The following is a 14,356-nucleotide window of genomic DNA, read 5'->3' as shown; positions in this document are numbered from 1 at the left end:
TGCATGATGAATTTATTAAATTAATAACCACTTGGATGGGCTAGTGAGGTCTTGAATTTTTGTGTCAGATTTAGTTACCTTGTTTCCCTCTGAGCTCCTGTGGTTGAATCTGTTATTTAGATAAAGTTTGACGTAAACTTCCCTTAGCTTAAATAAAAATGTCTAAAGTATTCTTACTAAGTCCTCAGAAAGGGACATCATCGTCACTCTGGCTGCTGTTGGTCTCCCTCGTGGAGAGCACTCCAGTATGTCTCACCAATCTCTTCGATGAGATTCCATGTAACTGTGGGGACTTTCCTCCTGATAGCCACTTCCTGCTTGACTGTAACTGAACTGCTGCACATAAGGTAGCCCCAAACTTGCCCAGAAAAATCAATTGTAAGTGCTGTTACTGGAAGTCTAAATAACATTGGAAGAATTCCAGTAGAATTTTGCCAACAGCTGTAATACTTCTGGTCAGCTTGCAAATTCTGATAAATATTATGTTTTGGCAAGTGTGGTGTATGTGGTCGGCTATGGCATTCAAGAAGGACCACTACAGTCCAAGTTTGGAATTTGCCCCAGGCCTGGTGACCTGTGGCCACAGGAGCTGTTGGCAGTGACTGCGTGTTTCAGAGCCATGTCACCTGGTCAGCCTATATGTTGAGATGAGACCGGGAAATCCAGAAGTCTGACTGTAAAAAGCTCGTGTAAGAGTCGCCCCACACCCCAATACAAGACTGACGATTCTCATCGTGTTCATTTTCAGTGATTGAACTTAAAAAGAGATAAAATCTCAGGGATGTGTAGGTGTGTCCTGGGGGTACAGGACAAGTGAGACGGTCTCTGTGGGGGTATTTTGGGGATACAGAATAAGCGAGAGGTCTCTGTTCGGGTGTCCTGAGGTACAGGATAAGTGAGGGGGTCTCTGCGGGGTGCCCTGGGGGTACAGGGTAAGCGAGGGATCTCTATGGGGTGTCCTGGGGGTACAGGGTAAGCAAGAGGTCTCTATGGGGTGTCCTGGAGGTACAGGGTATGCGAGGGGTCTCTGTAGGGTGTCCTGGAGGTACAGGATCAGTGAGAGGTCTCTGTGGGGTATACTGGGGGTACAGGATAAGCGACGGGTCTCTGTGGGGTGTACTGGGTGTACAGAATAAACAAGGTCTCTGCTGTTTCTGAGCAGGATACAGGACAGCAAGTGTCATCATCGCACTGACGGATGGGGAGCTGCATGAAGATCTCTTCTTCTACTCAGAGCGGGAGGTGAGTAACAGCCACTGTGTCTCAGTGTGGAAACGGAAGCAGGCATGCAGCTCAGTGCTATAGTGTGTAGTGTGTGCCTGACATGTGTGGAGAGACCAGGTCTTTCTCTGTATTCAGACAAACAACAGTCGTTCTTCGTAAAACCTGAATGGGACTGTCTCGAGTGTAAAAATAATCATAATACTTCATTTTTATGTGAATTTTCACGTCTCACACATGGTAAACACTTTTCTCCTTTCAAAAAAAAGTGTACTGTGCCTTTACTGAAGGTAATGTATTATTTTATCAGCTTACAAAGGGTCACACAAGAGTTTTAAACAGAAAGTGTTAGTACCAGTTTTCTTCCTTTCCCCTCAGATTTTCTACTGAAATGGAGAAAGAGCTTCTTGAGGTACATAAGAACCAGGTCACCAGGGTGACATTCAGATTCTCAGTCCAGGCGTGGCGGCGGTACATGCCTGGGAGGCAGAAGCAGGAGAAGCTCTGTGAGTTCTAGGTCAGCGTGATCTGTTGAGCAAGTTCCAGGACAGTCAGGGCTAGACAGAGAAACCTTGTCTCTAAAAACAAACAAAACAAACAACAACAACAACAAAACCGATTCAGGAAGCGAAGCTGAGCAGAGGGGATGGGACACTCTTTACCCTCTTCTGTTTTTCCCCTTTTCTAAGATTTGTCTTCACTGTATCTTTAAAAGGCTTAAAAATTTTATTTTCTGTGAATGAGGATTTTGCCTGCATGTATGTATTGCACTGTGTGTGTCCGGTGCCTGTGGAAGTCTGAAGAGGGTGCCAGATCCCCAGCATTGGAGTTATGAATGGTTGTGAACCACCGTGTGAGTGTGGGTACCAAAGGTGTTGAATTCCCTTGGAGCTGGAGTTGGTTATGAGTTGTCTGATGTGGGTGCTGAGAATCATTTTGGGGTCCTTTGGAAGAGCCTTGCACACTGGTGAGCGACCTTCACGGCCCTCTTTTCTGTTTCCTTAAGCTTTCAAAAATTATTCCCCAAGAGGATGGACTCTCAAGGACTCACCCCCTAGCTGAGGAGATATTGGTGTTGATGGCTGTTTGGAGAGAAAGTTATTTTTCTTCAGAGGTGTGGTCACTGGTTGGTGACCTATGTCCCGGTGGATGAGCCCACAGATATACAGGCACAGGCTCACTCTGGCCCAGGCAGAAATGTACACAGAAGGGGAAAGATACAAAGGAGGGGGGGGGCAGATGCTACTGGAAGACATTAATGGCAGCATTGCAGTCCCTGGGTCTTCTGACCACTGTTTAGCTTAAACTGAACTCCATCCACAAGTGTGAAGTAGTGTGTCTGTTCATGCTGAGTCTGGACTTGGCTACGCTCTAGAGACACACAAGAGAGCGAGGCACAGTTGCTGGGCTCTTCCATGAAATGCTTTCCTTTCTTCCTTCTCCCAGGAGCACATGCCTGGCATGGGAAACACAAGCTAACATGACAGATGCCCTGAGCATCTGGGGAGTAGTATGTTTCTGTGTTCTAAACTTAACTATGTGACGGAATGCAAAATGGCTTATTTAGGCACTAAATAACCGCCACATGAAATAAAACCCCTAATAAGGAAAAAACTGGAATAAAGCAAAAGATGAGTGTGAGGGGCTCTAAGCATACGTTAGCTGGAAGCAACTTTAGGTATGGCGCATACAGACTTGGAAAGTGCGCAGCATCCTGATGCTAGCACAAGAAAGTGTTCCAAGGGAAGATACAGTGCATGAATCCTCCCTTCTGCAGAACTCCCCAGAAAGCCCAGAGAGAGGAGAGGAGTGCTGGATTGATAGAGAGAGGCGAGGACTAGCCTGCATCTCAGGGGGTTCATTTCATACTGAGTACAGCAGGAAATGTTCCCAACATAGAGAAGAAAAGTCATGCTCTGTCCCTTCTAGAAGTCAGTGTGAGAAGCAGGTGGGTTGACATCTCATTAGGGGAGAAGTTACAGTCAAATCAGTATGCATGTATTGGGCACTGTATGCTTATGGTTCCTATTTATTGAGCATCTGCTCCATGTGCTGAGGAGTTCCTGTGTTCTAGCCTGAAACCCAGACAATATGGAAAACAAATACCAAAACAAATCAAAATACCTTTAATATATTAACTATAACACTAAGCCAAAACCTGGATATTTTTCAGTAGGCTGACTTCTCAGTGTGGTAAGGGTCCTGGCTACCTATTCAGATACGGACCTACCATCAAGGCGCTTTGCTCTGTGGCAGTGAGATAAAGTCTTCTAGTTCATAAAAGATTCTGACTATAGAGACATCCCAGGACCAGTGAGCTCTGCACGATGGCCACAGTTAATTCTCCAGACACTTTACAGAGTAAAGCCAAGCATCCGCCTAAGGAGCCTGGTGCCAAAGACCACATTCCTTTGTAAGACTGGGCTGTCACCCCCCAAGGAAGAAAGTATGCCAACAAACCTACTTCAGGAATAGCAAAGGCGGACCATTTCCTGGATGTGCCGTGTGTCCCATATCCTTCCAGAGCTGTCACTGATGGCTGCCCCTGACGCTAACCACGGTCCTCTGATCCTCATTAGCCTTTGTGGTCACTAGAGTGTGAGCTCCCTGGGGTCTAGATTGCTCCTTCACTGCGTCACCTGCTGCAGAGTCGGTGCTCTGGAATCCCTTCATTGATGGCAGCCCTCTTGAACTCAAGCGAGCGACACTTGCCCCTGTATCTCCCTTTAATCCCCTTTGTCTCCTCACACAGGCTAACAGATCCCGGGACCTTGGCGCAATTGTTTACTGTGTTGGTGTGAAGGATTTCAATGAAACTCAGGTATGAGCCTGGCTCTCCTCCTGTTTGGAAATGTGCTGAGCTCAGGAGTGTTGGACAGCACGTTCATTCAGCGTAGTGGGGGCATCTGTGGAGTACATACCCCTAAATAGGATGTTTCTCTGGGAAGCTAGGCAAGAACATTTTGGCTGTGTGAAGAGTTTGACGTCATCTTTTGAAGTTTCTGGTGTCTCAGCATAAGACCACCCAGGCCATCTCCTTTGTTTAACTTTCTAGGTGACATTAAGTCACCAAGGTCTCAATACAGGTCTCAATTAGCTTAGAAAACTTTCTAAATTTCTTAATTTGACAAATACAATTTTCTTTTTCAAGTGACAGATTTTTTTTTTTGCTTATTAAAATGTAATGCATTTTCTATACAGGAATGTAGGAATAGTTTGAGCTTGCCCAGAAGTAGAAACCTAAATGCTAACATCCTCAATGAGAGCTCTTCCATGTGGCTCAGGATTGTTTTTGTTACAGGGTTCTCAGTAACTTACGGAGTAAATAAACAGGATTGCAAAGCACTGAGATCCTCTTAGAAAAAGTACACATGTGTCTGCATTAAAAGACTATGACAGTATACATGCCAAGCTGCAAATATAGAGGGAAGATCCATTATGAATAGACCTTGTTTTCCTTCCAGTTTAATTTTTAAATTTTCCTAAGTTTTAAAAATAATAAATATGTTGCTCTTGCAATCAGTAAAAAACAATGAAATACAATTTTAAAGTTGGCATGGCCTCTGTGGCAGTCCCAAGACTCTGAATGTTGAGGGTCCCTGGTCAGCTGCTCCTTATCCTGATTCACACAGAAGGAAGCAATGGGTCTGACCCCCATGGCATTTGGGGTGAAAGGTGGGACCCCTTTCATCAATCTGGTTCTACGAGAATGCCTAAATTTGGTTCTGAAGTTGTCTAATTTGAATAAAATTACCAGCAGCTATTTGGATGAAAAACAAGTCAGTGTCCTCATATTGAAAATCTATCACCCCAAGTCATGTGTTCATCCAACTGGGCAGTCTTCCTCTGCTCCCAAGAAGAAAGAAATTCAAACAAATCTCAAACAAATTTCAAACAAAAGCTTGTGCAATCCTCAGCCTGCTCCAGGGGGTCCCTGGTTAGCGCTTTATTGCTGAGGGCCCCTCAGTGAGGCCCTGAGCCTGGTGAAGCTCCAGGTTCCTCTGGGTTCTGCTCATGGGTGCCCCAAGCCCGTGCAGTCCATGGTAGCTTTCCAGAGCCTTCCACATCCATGCCTAATGTCTCTGCACTTGTTTGTCTGTCTGTTCTCAGTTGGCTCGGATTGCAGACAGTAAGGACCATGTGTTTCCTGTGAATGACGGCTTCCAGGCCCTTCAAGGCATAATCCACTCAGTGAGTACAGGCTTCTTCTGAATGGTTGATTGGCTGTGAAGGATGATCTCTCTCTCTCTCTCCCTGAAACCCGCCCTCCCCCGCCATGCACGCTCTGTTGTTTTTCTGCTTGAGAGAACATTCCTTTATAGGTCTTTTCATCTACTATGTATGACTAGATCTGCCTTCGGTCTTTCAATCACGTTTCTTTTCTTTCTCTTGTGCCAACTCCATCCTACAAGTTGAGGAGGACCCTGCCCTGGTTGCAAGCCAAACCACAGGCAGCCTCTGTTCTCCGAGCTGGAGCTAGGCTGACCTGCAGCCTACCCAGCCATGACTAAACATAACTGTTCGCAGTGATATGACACCTTTTTTTTTTTTTTTGTAAAAAAGCATCTAACCCATGAATTACAAATTAAATAATTACAAAGTAAAAATCAGGTAAGAGTTTCACGCACAGTTCCAGTTAGCTCTGAGATCATTCCCACAACACTCCATGGTAGTCAGCCAAGGTAGATCCCGAAGCCCGTGCCCAGGAATACTTTTAGAACACTGATGTCTGTAAGCAGAAGTTTCGAGGATTATGAAAAAGAGTCTCACTTCAGGCTGGGAATGCTTGTCTTAAATATGTACAGACTACTCTACTGAAAAAGTAGAATCAGGAAAATGGAGGATGTCAGACCCAGTGATTAGTCAGTCCACAAGGAAGGGACTTCCTGCGTGTTTGGATGGGTCAGTGGGATGGCTCGGTAGGTAAAGACTCTTGCCACCTAACCTGACTACCCGAGTTCTGTCCCCAGAGAACCCCCATGGTGGAAGCCAAACCAGTTCCTCCTCACTGTTTATCAGCTCTGCACACATGCGCAGAAACTTCTGGGGTCACTGTGGCGTACTCGGGAACATAAGACTAAAACCCCACATGGAGCAGCAGCCTAGCTCTGTGGAGTGCTAACAGTGGGTTCTGGCTGACCTTGACCTGTAGCTGTGCAGGGAAGGGTCACTTCACAAGGTGGGCTGACCTGAATTGCCGCTGAAAGACCTTTAAGGCGGTGGGAGGCACAGCTGAGAAGGAGCTTGAGTTCACCCTCCTTCCCCGAGGCTGGGGGAGAGTGGAGCCTATCTGGGGGTGACAAGGACAGCTCTGATTGCTGGTGATTTCGGAGGGGAGGGAACATAGCCAGCACATTGGCCTGGATCAAATCTGCAAAAGCTTGAAGGGTTTTAACTGCACCTGCAGGCAGTGGGTGGCGTCACTGAAACACTAGTTTTTATTTTATTCTAAATTAGATGTAATAATTGTACATTTCTGGGGTCTAATATAAGAGGGCCCCATCTATTTTCTGAGTTCTAACCAAGCCCAACCCTGCTTAGCTTTCTGAGATCACAGGAGATCAGGTACACTCTGTGTGGGGTGGCTGTAGATGTGTGGTTCTCAATACAGACACACAACTATAGATATGTGGTCTCAGAACACACAACTGTAGACATGTGATGTCTCAGTACAGACACAATGGTAGACAGTGTGGTGTCACAATACATTTATACAACATGCTCTGATCAAACCAGGGTAACTAGCATCCTCATTGCCATATCAGTTCTTTGTGTTGGGGTCTTTGAGCTCTTCTCTGTCCATTTACATAGGCACACCAGAGACAGTGGCCCAATCAGAGACCCTCCCCAGGACAGCTTCTGGACAGGGTGGGATTCCTTTCCCTGTTCAAGCTGTCATGAACCACATGCCCAGGGCTCTTCAAGAGTCAATTCTTACACAAATTATTGGCACTTCTATCTGTGTGAATCAGTATTGGCCTTGAATGTTTCAGCATTAGCAACAACTCACCCTAGCCAGGGTGTTTGTAAAACTGCCCCCAGCCTCAAACTGAAATAGATCCAAGGGTGTGGTACAGGTTCTGTCAGGACAGTGTCCCCATTGCAGACTTCAGGCTCCAAACTTTAACTGAATGGCGGCTTTCTTGTGAGCATTTATCTGGGAATTACATCAGTTTTGATCCTCCCAGGACTGAAAACCCATGTTTATGGCTGCTGTTAACTGGTTTGCTTGGACAGAGAAAGAGACGAGCATGGCAGGGCTCATCCTTCTCAAGTCAGACAGAAGTAATTATGGCCTGGGCTGCCTGGCTGCTTTTAAGAGGTGGGTTCTGTTCTCTTTCCAGTATCAGCCCAAGGCGCCCACTCCCGCTCGTTCCCCTCACTAGCCTGTGACTGGCTATCTGCTTGTGATAAAATAGGACCAGACTTAATGATCTAAAATGAGATAGCAGAGCAGCTTCTGATGACTCAAACAGATCACACAGATTTCTGCATTTTTGAGCCCCAAATAAAAGTGCAAGGGCTAATACTGATTCATCAATCAAATGCTCACTGAGAGGCCGGAGAGGTGGGGAACTCACAGCTGCTTGCCTGGCATTTGTGAAGCCCTGGGTTCTGTTCCCAGCATGTCCCCCACCAAAATAAATGAAAGAAAGAAAGAAAGAAAGAAAGAAAGAAAGAAAGAAAGAAAGAAAGAAAGGAAGGAAGGAAGAAAATGCTAATTGAAAAACTCTCCTATTGTAGATACTGACTATACAGTTCTAAGCGAAGCAGAAAGTGACCTTGTCCCAACAACAGAGGACAGGAAATCTATGGGAAAGACCCAGAAAAAAAAACTAATATATGAAGTTAAATTGTAGCAAACGGTATGAAGAAATAGCATATGCCTCAGGAGAATAGTGAAGGGGGAGGCAGTGGTCCAGGCTCCTTTAAGAAGATAACCTGGAAGGCAAACTGTAGCTGACCTTGACGTGCAGGCTTGGAGCTACCGAGCGTGCACGCAGTCCTGAGAAGGCGCCTGGTAGAATGAGCGGGTGATGTGTAAGGTTGGCAGACAAGATGAAGCAGCAGGTAGCCTTGAAGGCCGTGGTGATTGCTCTAAGGTAGCCACGTGCAGAGGCTGCAAACAGAGCCACCATTCCCCGAGGCTCAGGGAAGAAAGGCATGGTGGCACCCTACCCACAATCCCCTGGGAGATGACTAAGTGCTCAGAAGCAGGTCTTGAGAGGGCATGTGCCTTGGTGAGGAAGGAGAGATGTCACTGGCTGTTGAACTTCCCAGGGCCCCCTGTAACTGCCCTCTGGAGATCCACCTATTATTCTGAGTTACAGGCCAGGCAGGGACCCACAGGCAGGTTAGATGAACTGTCATACCTGATGCTCAGAATGGTGTGCCGAGGAACCTGAACCCAGAAGCCCCACCTTCTCCACCTGGGGAAGTAGAATGGACACTGGGTGCCCAGGATCTCTTTGCCCAGGGGAAGGTCTACCCTGTCCTCTGCTGCCTCTCTCTGATGCCTGGTTTGGTCATTTCGGCACCCTCTGAGGCTCCCAGTACTTAAAGGAAACACTTGCCTGCCAGACCTACAGAATCTGTTGTGTCCATCTATGGAAGAAAGAGGGCAGAAGGAAATCAACAGTTGGAGTAAATGTACTTTAACAAATGCCTCTTCTCCCCATTTAATATTACTCCATTTTAAACCCTACCATGGCCATACGGCACGTAGTTTGTTGCCATTTGCAGATGAAGAACCTGATGCCCAGTTAATATTCCCATGGGTACAGAGCTCGTGGGCAGGGGGACCCCACAGTTCTTTCTGTGACTTTAAGAACGTAAAAATAAAAGCCACCAAGTTCAGTCACTGGGCTGATCCCATCATTCAGCCCTCACTGGAGCCATGCAATAGATTGGATGTTGTGTACTGGAAAGGTTTGGTAAATCAACCAGGACCAAACATCTCAGCAAGTGAGCGGCACTGCGGGATATGCTGCCCGTGTCTGCTCGAGAGAGTGATCCCCGCTCTGCTGAGCAGCCTTAGCCAGAAACAGCTCTGTTTCAGAGAGGGGGACTCTGAAAACCAAATACAGGAAGTGACTCAGCATGACTCACGTGATTACACGTTGGTAACAGAACCCACGGGTCCCAATCTGGGAGCACACTGGTTGGGTTTGGAGTCCTTTGCCTTCTACACTGGGTTAGAGGCACCTCCAGAAGCTCAACTGGTGTTCAGTTGCTCATGAGAACGGGACACTTCGACCATCTGACTCTGTGGTCCTTCAAGCAGATGTTCCTCCTAAGCTGTTATTTCTTCCATCTGAGTTTTAGCCGGCCACAGCTCTGCATAGCTTCCGAGGTCAGGAACATGTGGATGGTGTCGCGGAAGATGTAAACTAGTCTACTCAGTGTTTTTAAAGGTCCCAGGGGAATCAAATTCCCTTGTTCTGAAGGCTGCCGTTCAGGGGGAAAGAAAACCTCACACCTAGGCCAGAGGCGCCCTCACGGGACCCTCGCAGGGCTCCCACTTGCTATTTCAGAATATAGTGGTAAATTTTAAAGAAAGAGCCCACTCCTTTGTCTCCGCTCGTGGTTCACTGGGGAATTCTGCTGACCACCACCTGAGTTTATCACCAACTCTCCAGGGAGACCATGACACAATGATCTGGCCATGCTCCTGGGCTTTCATTTGCCTTTTCAAAGGGCTGTGGGCAATAACACCAGAAACTGCATGCGAGCTGGATTCAGAGAGCACTGGAAAGGGTTTGTAGCTTTGATTCTTGACACTTGGCCCAATTACCATGATTTTTTTGTCCCCAGCTGTCCCCACTTAATACAGCTGAGGGCAGTGTCTGGTCCTGGGGAGGGGAGCCCAGCCACGGGCCCTCGCCATCTGTGCCTCAGAGATTTGCCCTCCAGTCGATGTTTCAGGGTATGCCTGGCTTCCTATTAATGGGGGCATGAGTCAGCGCGTACAGCCTGTGTGTGTTTGCTCAACAATCAGCAAGGGCAGAGCAAATGCTGGCAGAAACCCCTCTCTCAGGAAAGCTGTAGGATCAGCAAACCGGGGACACATCTGCCCATAAGGATATTGAAATTTATTTTTATTCTTGGCAGCCAGATCCTGTGCTGCCTTCTCCCTTCTTTCCTAGGAAGGCAGAAGAGAGGTAGCCCCCCAAAGACAGTGTTTGTCTTCCAAGCCCCCACCAGGAACTGAGGGTTTCTCTCAGAGTCCACAGGGCAGCCCTGCAGTCCCCATGTCCCGCTTCAGGGAGCTAAAACCTCATCAGAGCAAGTCTCTCCACAGCGGTAGCCCTTGCCTTAAGCCAGCTCATTTCTCATCTTCAGAACCGCTTCCCTTCTGGGGCCCCTCCAGCTCCTGTCTCAAGACTTGTCTCGACCCCAGGGCGCTGTGGAGTCTCTTCCTGGAGACTACCCTGGCGTCTCCTGCGGCATGAGCTCTCCCCTCCCAGAACCCCCCAGTGGCAGCCATTTGGGAGCCTCTCTTGGATCTCTTCCCTACCATAAGGCAGCCCCTCCCTCCACAGAAGCTAAGTTGTATGATCCCAGAGGCTGCCCGTCTATCCTGTTTCTGGCACCAGGCCTTACAAAGTTGCCCAGGGGACTGCATGGCATTCGTGACCCAGGGAAGACCCACACTGAACAGCAGATAGGCATTTTGTAGCTGAGCAGAATCCCCCAGCCCTACCCTATCCACGCTTCCAATGTTGCAGCTGTAAGAGACAAGAGACGGCATTCTCGGCTCTGTTCTTCCTGGCAGGCTGGAATATGAAATAAAAATAGAATCAAACTGTAGTTGCTGGAGTAGAGCAGGAAGGCTTTTTTTTTTTTCTTTTTAAATCACTTGCCTCAGCAGTCACTAATTCCATTAAAGCTCTGCAGACTTCAGGGCCAGGCGTTTCTCCTGCCATTGTCTTATTCTGCTGTTAAAAGTCACACTGATTCCCACAGCTACAGAGGCTCCAGGAGCAGTCTCAGCGAGTCGCAGCTCCCCACCTGGCCTCTACAGTTCCCTCTCTCTAGGAAACAGCAGCCGTGATTTCATAGAAAAAAATGGCTTCTGAAAAGCAACCTTGCTGTACTAGTGGGGCGCTCCAGTGGGCGGGGTGAGGATGATGAGCAGTTCTCCTGCTGAGCAGACTAGGACCAAGCGGTCAGGAGTACCCGAGCTTTCCTCCTGAAAACATGGTGGGAACATGGTTCGGTGGGAAAGCAAGCAATGTCCTCAGTTTCCCTGCCTGCTTTCAGACCAGATTCCCATTGAGCAAGTAACAAAGAATGCCGCACTTACGCAGGCTAGGGATATGTCCCCAAACTTTTCACATGCCTAACTTATGCTTTCTTCATTTGGTATATTGTACCAGAGTACATAAAATCACTGTGCCTCACAAAGATATATGTAAAATGTTCAGTGTTTATTTTAAGGACTGATGAGAACCTTGGCCCATGTCTGCGGTTAATAGATGTGTGGTCATTGATTTAAAGTGTACAGTGGAATTTAATTAGGAATGGTGTCTGCCTTTCTTCATATTTAACTCACAAGTTACGGATTAAATCATCTGGGCTCACAAGATGAATCAGTTGCATGGCCTAGGCTGTCGGGCTCTGTCTTAAAGAACAGGGTCCAAGGCTCACCCATGCCTTCTGCTATCAGCTGTGACATCGTATGGCCCTTCTGGGGTAGCCCGAGTCCAACCCTCTGAACAGAGACCTCTGTGGGGTTTCCCGAGCAAAGATGACAATGACTTTTAAAAGAAAGCCTCCCTAGAACAAACCACCTACAACATTATGGTTGGAAAATTATCCACTAAAGAGGGGAAAGCGGCAAAGCAGTCTTCCTGGGGAGGCAGCCCCCGACTGGGAGGTACCAGTAAGCGGTGATAGAGACAATGGCCTCGTGTTCAGAAGGCCCAGGAATTACACAGATAATAGAAAGGGAAGCCACTAGAAGGTTGCTGTATTAAGGGAATACAGAAAGTGTTCCTTGAATTCACTTTTGTAACCTAATATTTAGTCCCTACTATGTGCCAGGTTAGTCTTTGTGAATACAGGAGTGGGTAAGAACAGAGCCAATCCTAACCCACGTAGTGTGTGTGACCTGAAGGCAGCGGCCCGTTAGGAACACGAATACTCATAAATGTGATATGGCCGTGAAGGAGGCCACAGATCTCTTCAGGCTCGGCTCACCTGGACTCACTGGCAGGGAGTTGACTCTGGAGAGTAGCAGGGAAAATGACATTAAAGAAAATTTGTAAGTTTTTGTGTTAGAGAACTGGGCCGATTTAGCCAGCCAACGGGAAGTTATCCTGAACTGGACAGCTCCGTGGGTGGAAAGGAAGATTTGCTGTAAGTATGGTAGCTGCATGGCTGTCTCTCCTGTGGTAGAAAGCGAGCAGCCAGAGGCATCTAGAGGAGCCTGTAGCCGCCATGGCTGTCTCCTGGGAACAGAGAGAGGAACTGACTGGTGAGTGCCAGAGCTATCTCTCAGGAGCAGAGAGAAAATCGGAGCAGGGAAAAGCTTTGCGGGTTCTAAAGGAAACTGTTTGGAAAGCCTGTAAACTGGACCAGCCTAGGAACTGGCATAATGGAGAAGGTGGGGAGAAGAGTCAGGAAGCTAGCCCGGGGCCTTTGGTGTGCATAACTAATGACCGCATGTTAATAGGGACCCAGATACCCCGCTTGTCCAGGTAAGAAGGGATGACGGAAGTGGATCTTCTTGGCAGAAACCATTTGACTGGTTTCTGAGGGCTGCTGCTTGTGTGTTTTTATCTATCATTCAGCAATCCCCCTGTGTCCAGATTACTGCCATTTTAGGGGATTTGGACCTAACACTATATCCATGCATCCTCCTTGGCTACTATTGCCTGTGCAGGAGAGGGGCCCTCGAGCTCCTCACCTTCAGAGAGTCTCTGAACTGGTCTGCTGCTGGCTGCAGTTCAGGCAGACTGATGACAATATAGTCTGGGCTGCTGATAATCAAGGGGGGACCCCACCCCCAAGACCCACGCGTACCATTAAGACTTTTCTATCTTTTGACACCAGAGATTTTAAGCTAGCAGGAGCTATAGTCCCGGACAAAGCCTGCTTATCTGCCCTGGTGAATTTGATTCTACTGGCAGTTACCATCCCTTCCAGATGTTTTAGATTAAGTTTGGGGAAGCTGTGTTTTTACTTGATTGGATCACAGCACTTGGCTGACATATTTTGGCCTTTTATACACTCCTTAGAGTTATCAGCTAATTGTAGACACTTCGAGAAAATAATACAGCATGTGTTTATTGTGACAGACCCTGTTAGTATGTCTGCAGTCAAAGATTCATGGAAATTTCGTTTTACCAGACCCTGGTTACACGTTAGGGTTGGTTCAGATATGTCGATGGAAACTCAGGAGCTTACATGAGCAGACACGTCATATACTTGTTTTGGGAAACGGAAAAAAGACAGACCTTATAGTTTGGCCTTCTTCTTATACTGTTTTGAAATCTTCAGTTATGAACGATTAAATGATTGATTCAACTTTCTCGGGGAAATCTGAGGAATTCTTGCAAAACATCAAAACACGGCTCTGCGTTGTTCTGCTGCCGCTGTTTACTGAGGCACTCCCTCTGAATTTGCTCCATTTCTTTAAATGTGGTCTGTTTGGAGCTCTGTCCTTGAAGATTTGGAAAGTGACCCAGGAAAGCAGTATACAGTGGAGGAGGGTAGTCATCACATTCAGGTTGTGGGCCACTTGAGGAAGGCAGTATCTTGTCCTAGGTTACTACCAAAGGCCTAAGGTAGATGGACCTAGGAGAGAGAAGCATGGAGAAGCTACGAGCCTGTTCCCCAGATGTGTCTATTGTTGGGGCTGTCCCTGGTGTCAAGGCAGACTCATGACAAAAGGGAATTAAGAGCTCAGCATTGAAACAAAGCGTCCAGAGCCGAGTACAAAGGGACTTGTCACTCCAACAGTGACAGATGCACAAGAGAGACGTGACGTCAGAACATTACATGTCCCTGCAGCCAGGACAGGAGCTAGCAGGAGTGAGGCATGAGGCCACACCTGTGTGGGGTAGGGATGGTCTCTGATTAAGCTAAAGCTGAGGGGACCACCACCCAAGTGCAGAGTCAAGAGGAAGCT

The 14,356-nt window shown here is 47.5% G+C and overlaps 1 protein-coding gene across 2 annotated transcripts in view; it reads left to right on the top strand.

Annotated features, from left to right (window-relative positions):
- Antxr1 (ANTXR cell adhesion molecule 1) overlaps positions 1 to 14,356 on the top strand; it is a 182,556-nt gene that overhangs the window by 48,091 nt on the left and 120,109 nt on the right. For both annotated transcript variants that reach the window (XM_050165398.1, XM_050165399.1), the window contains exons 6-8: positions 1,163 to 1,242; positions 3,974 to 4,042; positions 5,332 to 5,412. In XM_050165398.1, the coding sequence (XP_050021355.1) occupies positions 1,163 to 1,242; positions 3,974 to 4,042; positions 5,332 to 5,412 (230 nt within the window). The remainder of the gene's footprint in view (positions 1 to 1,162; positions 1,243 to 3,973; positions 4,043 to 5,331; positions 5,413 to 14,356) is intronic.

The sequence above is a fragment of the Alexandromys fortis genome, unplaced genomic scaffold (genome assembly GCF_014885135.2).
Source record: "Alexandromys fortis isolate MF-2015 unplaced genomic scaffold, M_Fortis_MF-2015_v1.1 scaffold_158, whole genome shotgun sequence".
NCBI classification, from domain to species: domain Eukaryota; kingdom Metazoa; phylum Chordata; class Mammalia; order Rodentia; family Cricetidae; genus Alexandromys; species Alexandromys fortis.
The sequence above is the reverse complement of the archived record's forward strand: the minus strand, read 5'-3'. Positions and strand labels throughout refer to the sequence as shown.